This window comes from Phyllostomus hastatus, unplaced genomic scaffold, assembly GCF_019186645.2.
Source record: "Phyllostomus hastatus isolate PE091 unplaced genomic scaffold, TTU_PhHast_1.1 phas_scaffold_78, whole genome shotgun sequence".
NCBI classification, from domain to species: Eukaryota; Metazoa; Chordata; class Mammalia; order Chiroptera; family Phyllostomidae; genus Phyllostomus; species Phyllostomus hastatus.
Genome location: NW_025334041.1, coordinates 110936081 through 110946289, shown reverse-complemented (window position 1 = coordinate 110946289; position 10209 = coordinate 110936081). Strand labels below are relative to the sequence as shown.

General features: G+C 35.7%; 1 protein-coding gene across 4 annotated transcripts in view; it reads right to left on the bottom strand.

Annotated features, from left to right (window-relative positions):
- Nucleotides 1-1859: 1859 nt before the first annotated feature.
- The window catches only part of MAP4K3 (mitogen-activated protein kinase kinase kinase kinase 3), a 124734-nt gene continuing 116384 nt past the window's right edge, over nt 1860-10209 (bottom strand). For all 4 annotated transcript variants that reach the window (XM_045827407.1, XM_045827408.1, XM_045827409.1 and 1 more), the window contains 5 exons: nt 8074-8142; nt 7900-7992; nt 6832-6902; nt 4020-4075; nt 1860-3400 (listed from right to left, as the gene is read on the bottom strand). In XM_045827407.1, coding sequence (XP_045683363.1) covers nt 3313-3400; nt 4020-4075; nt 6832-6902; nt 7900-7992; nt 8074-8142 — 377 coding nt within the window. In that variant the 3' untranslated portion in view covers nt 1860-3312. The remainder of the gene's footprint in view (nt 3401-4019; nt 4076-6831; nt 6903-7899; nt 7993-8073; nt 8143-10209) is intronic.

Below are 10209 nucleotides of genomic sequence, written 5' to 3'. Positions count from 1 at the left end.
AAAATGCTTTTTAGGAAAGCAAAGAATAAGAATTTCTCCTGTTGCAGACAGTGAAAATCAGAACTTGAAGTCCAATTCCCTCTTGGAGAAAATAAATTTCAGGATAAAAAAGTGTTAGGGTGTACTTTAGAGGGGAGTGGATATACTGCATGTATTCTGTGTAATACATAGTTTGGCATAATAGTAAGTGCCTAGGTTCAAATCCTCACTCTGCCACTTACCAGCTATATTCTTAGGCAAGTTATTTAAACTTTCTGTGCTTCAGTTTCCTCATCTGTAAAATGGCATTAACAATACCTTCTTCACTGGGCTGTTCTGGGGCTTCAGTGGGGGAATCTGTGTAAAGAATGTAGACTAGTACCTGCCACAGATACATGGATTGGGTAAGTATTGTTATCACACCCCCTTAAATACTCTTAGTGTGGACCCATTGTTTTGTTCAGCACACAGTTCCATCTTTTCTTCTAGTAATAGTAAAAACTGGTATCTGTCCTTTATTTCTCGGTCTCTACTGAAATCAGCAACATACCTGCAAGCTGAATGATGCCAACAGGCCCAGAAACAACTGATCTCATTCTTCTCAACACCAAGGTCTATGAAAGTAGCTATCAAAATACTGAACTGAACTTTAATGGAGATAAAATTGATTGTTTCAAACATCTGAGTGACTCTCTTCCTTTTGAGTGAATAAAAATCCTTGGTCAAAAGTTATTAGGTGGAGACTCCAAACTTGCATTTTCTTTTCACTCATCGTTAAGGACTGTCCCTCGGAGGCATGCCGTTGTTGGCTCACACTCAGAAACACTATTTTAAATTTAGCGTTGACCAGTGGTTCTCATACAGGGCTGTACATTAGAATTATTTTTACAACTTTATCAAAATACAGGTTACTGTGCCTCATCTCCAAAGATTGATTCTAGGGTTTCTGTATCTTTTTAAAGCCCACAGGTAACATATGACCAGTTGTATACCTTATTTCCTGGAAATATCTGTAAGTGCTTGACAGTTAAATGTCATGGCTAAATTTTGTTGAGATGTGACCCTTTCTCTAACTTACAGGACTTAGAGACGTGGAAAAACAGTTGCCCAGTAAAAGGATCAACAACCTTGTCAATAAATGCCGAGAACGGAATCTTGATTTCTCAAAAATCCATTGAGTCTGTTTTTCAGCAAATTGAAGATGTTATACTGGAAAAATGCACTTTCAAAACAGACATTAATGCTAAGATTGGTCACAGTGAATTTGGGAAAAGTAATAAACGCACACAACTGCTATGATTATTAACATCTGTATGATTTAGAAGTTACATTTCTAGATAAGAAAACTCTTCCCGAGTCAAGTAAATTATCCAAGGTCACAAGAGGCAGTGGCGTTAGCAAGAACAGAAATGGTGCTTCCTGACCTCCAAGTCAGTCCTTCCCACCTATCTTCCCCTCTCCTCACCTGCGGAACTCTATGTAGTCCCTAACGCTCTCCCTTCCTCCCTAACCCAGGAGCCAGCAAACTTTTTCTATAAAGGGTCGGATGATGAGTATTTTAGGCTCTGTGGGCCATACATTTTTTTGTGTGTGTGACCACTCAGCTCTGCCACTGTAGTGCCAAAACAGCCACAGACAACACATAAATGTATACCTGGTATGTTCTAATAGAAGCTTTATTTACAAAAACAGGTGGTGAGTACGAATGGGCTAAGGAATATCATTTAACAACACCTATTCTAACCAAAGGACTACGAATGTTTAACTGATTTTCCTAATCAGGAAGCTTAAGATTCTACAAATAGACTTCCTTTTTCTCTTATGTCGGAATATTACTTATGAAATTTAGATTAAAAAAGAGATAATCTGAGGAAGCAGAATGAATACTGAAGGATTTTAATGCAGAATATAATTATAATTTTTTTCTCAATGTATTTTAGTTTTGCTATATATAGATTAAGCCAGGTAACAAGCTACTGTACAACAGCATGTTAAAAAACATGTTTATTTTACACTATATACAATCAGGAACATATTTAAAAATATTATCAATTAAAACAAATGAAGACCATAAATCACAATTTAGTTTGTTCTTAGTGTATATACTCACATTAAAATATAAAGACCATATACCAAAAAACAGCCAAAAGTGTGCATTTTGCTAAAACTTGGTATATACATATTCCATTGGAAAAAAGCAATCAAAAATGACTTTAACCAAAACTAAGTTCCTGTGATGTATAGTAACCATTATATTGTTTATATGAGGTAGTAACTAAATTATTTTGGCCATATGTTAATACTCTAAATAAAAAAAATATGAAAATCATCATAAAATAAGGCCAACAAAATGAAGAATTCCACTAGAAATTTGAACCATTTCACTCTATGGAATGTTCTAGTTCTTCAATGTGATTATATGAAATGTTTAGTGTGGACTCTTTAATAATGCTAATTTATTCTTTGTGCACGTTGTAATTCAGACACAACTGCAGTGTAACACCATGGTACCGCTATTCTGTGACTTCAAATTTTTTCAAAGGTATGGTTTTAAAGCACAGACAAGCAATCTTACAGGATTCTGCTTAAATATAAAAAGACCAGTCACTACAACAGGTGGTTAATCTGTTTGTTTCACATAGAAAACAATCCAAATACATTTAAAAAAGATGTTGTGGAGCCAAATGCATACTGACAGCGTCACAGCTTCCTTTTGTGACTCGATACATCACATATCAATACTTTGTGCAAATATAAACCAGTGTACTTGCATTAAAATTAAAAACAAGATTATAAAATGATTACAGCCTCCATTATAATTTTAAAAGTTACAAGATTTATATCCATATTACTAAATTACATATAATAAAAATACAATAGTGTTCAATGTCCTGTTTCATTGCCAGCATCCCGTTTTGTAATAGTCACACCCAAAAGTATACTAAAGAATTCTTAAAATATTAACCCCATTTGCATTTTCATCAACATTTACAACATTTACAGATAAGACACTTACTTGTACATCCCGTAAAAGTACATTATCTACATAAATTCTTAGTGTATGTCTTCAGCAATATGAAGTTTCACAGAAAAATACTGCCTATATGTACAAAGATTACATAACTTCAAATGAATTAAGCACTTGTGTGGTTCAATATGCTAAATATATCCATACCACTTAAAACAAAAATTTCCCCATCTCGTCTCATGCCACAATAAATTACAAGTAAGTGAAGGCAGGTGACTGCAGCTTTGTACAGCTTCAAGCGTCCATTAGCGTTGCGGCGGCAGTGCTCGCTCGTGCTAGAGTGGACTGTCAAAGCACACCGTTTCTCAGTAACTGTTTTCATGGCCTGCCAGGATGTATAAATTGCTATGTGCTGTGGGGTTATCAGTTGGCCTACTTTCCAAAACCACGACCCTAAAAGTAATAAACAAACAAACAGATAACAAAATAAAGTTATTCTTGAAAACTAATGTTTGCTTACATTTTCCACTGCTTCTTCATTATATGCCTCTATAAATGCTGCTTATTTGGTTTGTGGACAGAACTCACTGGTGAGTCACCGAGACCGAAGGGCCAGGTTCAGCTCTGGGAAGTTAGTTTTGCTATCATCCACTTCCCACCTCTCTTAGGATAACTTGGAGGAACTTACTAATTTACTAAAATTTATAAAGACAATTTGTAGTTCAAAAGTCAGAAAGTAAATCAGAATGGAATCCCAAAATCCTATTTGGCACTTAAATAAAAAAGTTTCTGCTTGTTGCCAAACAGTATTTCTTCTTTCTCATACTGGAAACTGTCTAGATAGTATGTGTAATACAAAACTATTACTGACAGGTCTATACATTCCCGTTTCTTGGAAGAGCAGGCACTTCTCAAAGGCTTTAAAACCTTGACATGTGAATTCTAATTGTGTGGAAAATATGTTGACTACATTACTGTAGAAATTTCAATGCTCTTGAAGAAGAAACTAGTTCCATATTGGATTTATAAAACACTGTTTAGCTCTGTGTATTTAATACAACCCCTTTCATACCTGTCAGATCCAAGCAGTCTGAAAATTCTTGTGCTGTCTGAAATTTCTTGTGTTACCTGTTCAATTAAAATATAAATTTAATTTCTGAAAAATACAAAATTTTATATGGCCATTTAATTTACAGTGCTATGGAAAAGACAATTCCTATGATGGAAATACATACCTGCACAACTGTGAATTTGTTAACTCAACATATTGGTGCATCAATTTGTTTAGAAAAAATGTGACCAACTTTCAATTAGTCATAAAATGTGAGAGTAGGAAAATCATTTACTTGTTAAATTATAAAAGTCAAGGGAAAAATTTAAAAGCAAAGAACCTCATCTGTTTTATTTATCAGAAACCTTTTGTCAGTTATGTTAACAGCAAGCCACTTGGATCCAGTCCTTTTACTTGAAAGGCTACATACATACAGTGAGCTGTGACAATGCACAAGGTATGTAGTTTGCTGCAAACAGTTTTGCCTTCTGCAAAACGGGACAGAAAATATCGGCCCTGCAGTAGTATCTTGCGATGTTCTCACTAAGTATTGTGGGTATAACGCCTAGCTAAGTCAGTGCTCCACAGATGATGCTTTCCCACCCCTCCCCCAGTCTCCTGAAATAACATTTCTCATGGAATACATCCTCACTGCCACCAGCTGGGGAGTTAAGAATAAGTCTACAGGAGAAAGAGAAATTCACTATTTACTGGTTACTGAATGGAAATCATTTCAAATTACAATGGCAGTAAATTCTCCCCAAAATTTGGTAGGCTGAGGAAACAATTTGTTTGAAATTCAATTTATTCCATCAGTCCCACTACAATTAGTTATTATAAGAATGCCAGTGATTCTTAACTTTCTTTGTATCCCAGCACACCTGAAGGATATGGAATATAACATGGTTACTTCAGTAACAGTGGCTGATCATGCCGATCTCAAGGTATTTTGGGGTTTGCTTACTATGGACTGCATTCAGTAAGGGCTGCCTGTGTAATCTGAAAAAGTCCACTGGGTGATTTTTGGGGACAAACTCTTCTCTTCTTTTTAAAACCACTCTCTGTATTCTGCCTGTGAAACCTTTCTTTCTCTTCCTAGTGTTTATTAGCTGTTGACTCTTCTTACCTCCCTGGTTGATTCCCTCAGGTAATTTTTAAGTATCTTCCTGAGAAGTGACCCTCTTGTGGGAATTACTTCTAGATATATATTAGCAGCAACCTTTCTTGATTTCTTACATAGGCCAGGCAGTATGTCAAGTACATTATATGCTTCCTTTCATTTAACCTTTTTTTTTAAATGAAAAATTCAACCACAGTTGACATTCAATATTGTTTTATATTAGTTTCAGGTGTACACCTTCCATTTGATCTTAACAAACCTATGAAGTCAGTACTATTTTGTTATCCTCAATTCACAAATAAAAAAATATAGGCACTTTAACTTAAGGGAAGTTAAGTGATATTGCCAAGACCACATAGTTACCAATGAGGTGAGTTGAGACGTGAGCCCGGGTGTCGTGACTGCGGGACCCAGGCTCATTCATGATCACCAGGCTAGATTGTTTACTTTGTTAGAAGATGTGCCCTGAGTGTAATGAATGGCAGTGCAGGACATAAATGGGCTATTTCCTTGTTTGAGGCTTGGGGGTTACTGAAAGAATTTTTGATGATGTTACTTGCCTACAACATTCCAGAGGGCAAGTATGACGTCTTGTTCACGTTTATAACCCCAGCACTCTCCGCTGTAAATGTTGAACTAAATCGAATATGTCTCATGACTTGGAGTTCAATTATTCCTGGAGTTCAATTAAGGTAGGAAGGACTCAGACTATACAGCTAAAGGTTAATAAAAGGTAAAAAGGTTAAAGAAAGGAGCACCCTGGCTTGTGTGGTTCCCTGGACTGAACGCTGGCCTGTGATCTGAAAGGTCACTGGTTCGATTCCTGGTCAGGGCACATGCTTGGGTTGCTGGGTGGGTCCCCAGTTGGGGGCGTGTGAGAGGCAACCAATGTTTCTCTCACACATGGATATTTCTCTCCCTCTCTATCTCTTTCCCTTCCCCTCTCTTTCTCTAAAAATAAATAAATAAATAAAATATTCAAAAATAAAAAGGGGAAAGAAGCATAGAATCTTATAAATGTCAAGTGAATAAGGGTAACTAACAGAAATTGGAGGCAAGGAGGCTTCAATAGAAATGTAGAAACCTTTGCTATAAGCAATACTGAAATACTGAAAAACTGAAGGACAAAGTAGAAAGATGTCTCAAGACCTAGAGCGCCAGCATCAGCACTCTTGTTCCAGGTGATGGTGGGAAAGCCAAGAGGAAATCACAGTCGGCTCACTTTTAGCAGCACTAGGAAGTTCTTGTTCTGAATGGAAGGGTGATTATCTGGAAGTGCATTAAGACAGGCACTAAAACTGTCCGTGTGAATGGGGAAAGAGAGGTGGCTATAGAGTATGTGCTATTAATTTTATCACTAGACTAATGCTGTAAATAATAATAAAGTTAGCACATCAAATATTCCTTGTATTACCATATTTTTCAGACCATAAGACACACCTGGGTTTTAGAGGATGAAAATAGGAAAAAAAATTTGAAGCAAAAAATGTGGTAAAATACTTAATAACATAAATAACATAATATTTCACCAATGTAAATGTAAACAGAACTCAACAGCAGCATTAACAACCATTTTCCCTCCCAAATGGGGGAGGGGCGGGGGGGGGTGTCTTACAGCCCGAAAAATACAGTAATTAGAAATTTCCTAAAGTTAAATAAAACTCTTTGATGTTTCATGACCATTTAATGGATGCAATGTTTAAGATGACTTACCTCATTAGATCTAAAACTTCTACCTTGCATTCCATGTTTCCAGAAAGCTAGCACACTGTCTTGTAGGCAAACTAGCAGACAAGAACAGCTCAGTTACTGTCAATAGTACAAAAGTTCAACTGCCAAACACCATTTCATCCCTCTCCGTCTCGCATAGCAAAATTTCAACTAATAACCAATGTCAGCCACTCCATATTTATATGGCATCTTTACCTTTGAAATAAACAAAATATTATATAGATCTTATTCATTAATCTTTTTGGCAAAAAATTTCACTAAAAATGTTTGTTATAGAAATTTGATTTAAAAAATGTATCCTATTTTGAATCCTGGCTCTGTGTTTTTGAGTATGGACTACATTTTAACATCTTGAGCAGATGTCCCCTAAAACTTACATTATCACCAGCATGTGCTTGCTGGGAGAGATGTTCTAGTTGGAGGAGTAAAAATAGAACCAGGAAGAGACAAATGAAGTATCTGTACTTGGCCCTACCTTCTGCCAACATACCTACAAGCAAATATCATGTTTAGTTAAGCACTGAGTTCGCTGTCATTCGTTTTCCCTAGCACTATCTCATATACGATCACTTCACCTTAGTTTTCCTGAACGTAATCACTTTAGAGTACTAATTTTGTAAGAAATTCCCTTTCAGGAAAAACTTGTCAAACAAAATGTAAGAATGGTAGGAAGGTAATTCCATATACTACTTAAAACTCTCTGATCATCAGACAGAAGCCAAAAATACAAGAGTACTCCAAGTACTAAATTTTAAAGTGCTTAGAGGAAAAAAGCTACAGGAATCTAGAGGAAATGGAACTTCATAACTATGTTATGGAAAGTAAGTACTTTTTGCAAGTACAAAATATGTAAAGATAACATTATTTAGATTGTATCACAGTTAGAGAAAGTGTAAAAATGAAGACTGATATTGACCTCATATCCATTATATCCTATATTTTAAAAAATGAATCTGCAGTAATATATTTATAATTTTGAAAAATTGTCAGATAAATGATTTTAAGCAGCTAATAATCCAATCAAACAACAAATATAAAACTTTGACTTGCCTATTGATTCAATCTGGAAATCAAAAGTGAGTTCTGATGATAATTTTCTGCTAGATTTTAATCTTCCTTGGAGATTTACTATTTTTATACAACCTGGAAAGAGAAAAAAAGTCACTCAGAAACTATGTTAAGAGAAATCTTATTAAAATAAGATGTATATAAATAAAAACTTACAGTCTAAGCATACAAGAATGGTATCTCTCTCCAGTTGGGTTACATGAGTAACACTCGTCTGTGGCGTATCTGTAACACAAACAAACTCAATGAACTTACAGAAAAGAGTAATTATTAGAACACAGGACATTACAAAAAAAGGAATTCTGAGCGCCACTGAATTTAAAATGAATTTATATTTTTAGCTACACATATGTAGTGGTTGAGCCAGGCTGTTTGTGTTCAAACTCTGATGCAAGAGCTAAACTATGTGAGTGCTCAGTGGAGTATTAACTATAGTCATTGCTTTAGGTGATGTAATTATTTTTATTCATATGTGAAATTAGGAGTCTAATCTATATTACTGTTATAACTAATTTTGTGATTTTAAGCTCAGAAGGCCAAGCTATCATTACATGGCAGTGCCTAGCACATGCAGTATTTACTGAAAGAATCAGTGAATTGAACAAATTACTGAGTATAAATGAGTTTAAAAAAACTGAAATACAAAAACCCTGAAGTATTTAAAAAATAATGAAGTACTACCAAAACGCAAAGAGGCATATATTTTTATTTTTAGAATGATTTAGCAAAGTTCTTACAAACTAAAAATGTTCCAATGATCTGATTTCCCACCAAGTGAAAAGCAGGACACCCCAAGCTTCGTAAGAACTTCAGAATGAAACTGCTGCACAACGGGCCGTTCTTCCTGGTCTCGGATTTCCTGGAGAGAGGGTCTGATCTATAGTCCACCTTGCTTTTCTTCTGCTTCCAACAGTACTTAGAAGCCTCGGACATTCAAGGACTGCTGTATCTCAGCTTTCACGTGTATGCAGACCCAGGACTTCGGAAACTAACCAGGGCTGAAAGCATGTGGAATAGGCCTCCTGCAAATCAGGCCAGCCACATCTGCAGCTCACACATTTGGTGGAGATTAAGAATCTGAACATGTCCATACAGCTCTCCTCAATTTAAGAAGCCAGGCTGGCATTACCATATAGAAAACCCAGAAAACTGAGGTTTTACCAATTGCTTATAACAATTAGTTTTCAAATATTGGAATCACCTAGAGATTCCAATCTCTGAAAAAACCTTTAAAAAACCTTAGTCAATAATATAATACTAACCGACCAACATCCCCTCCCTGTGGAACAGGAAGAAAGAGATTAGAAAAGGAGGATGGGTTTTTAAGGGAGAACACGGCACACAGGTTTTGGAGCAGCCAAGGGGAGCTCTTTCCAATCCTGGCTTCAGAAAGCCATCTAATGGTCTCCAGGCTTTTGTGGATGTGTGTGATCATTTTTCCTCAATGCCAAAAAACCTCAGTCTCTTATTTTTTTTCTTTTTATGAACTCGCTTCCAGCCTTCCATCAAACTCCTAAACTAATCAATACTTTGGTATATTGGTTCCTTAACATTTCCCCAAATAGCCAAAGACTCTGACAGAGGGCCTTTGCAAGACCTTTAAAAATTGCCTTCTAAGGTGGCCATTGTCTATTTTCAGTAAAACAGGGTATTATGTCATTATTAAAGGGGGGTAAAAAAAGCAAAAGAAGCTTCATAACAATCACAGTGCTTGTAAAATAGAGATAAGAGGACCTTTAGAGTCATGTTTTTCTTTTCCAGTGTGAAAGTTTAATCAGATTTATTTACTACAAAACTCAAGTTTTGCCATGGTATACTGATTGCAACAACACAATTGAAGGTTTCAAAATTGTAAGCAAATTTCTTCAAAAAGCTCATCAACTAGAAATATTTCCTAGGATACTAGCTATGAAGAAAGGATCTGCTATGCAATTGGGCAATGTAAATCAATTTTTAAGGAAATTATGTTAAAGCATTATTTTCAAGAACCCTAAAATACTTTGCGAGTAGTGCCTTACCGATAACCTGTATCCTAATTACAAATCATTAAAAAAATTAATTCAAGTTCTGGACAGCACTGGTGTATCCATGATAAGAGTAGAAAATAAACTGTATTTTATAAAATTTTCCTTTTATTTAAGTCAGCTTTTCTACTAGTCTGCGGTTTGTGCATGTGTGGTTCTCAAAGTGTAGTCCTTATATTAACATCATCAGCATCACTTGGGAACTTATAAAAATGAAAATTCTCAGGCTCTACTCCAGATCTAGTGAATGAAAATCTCTGGGCATGGA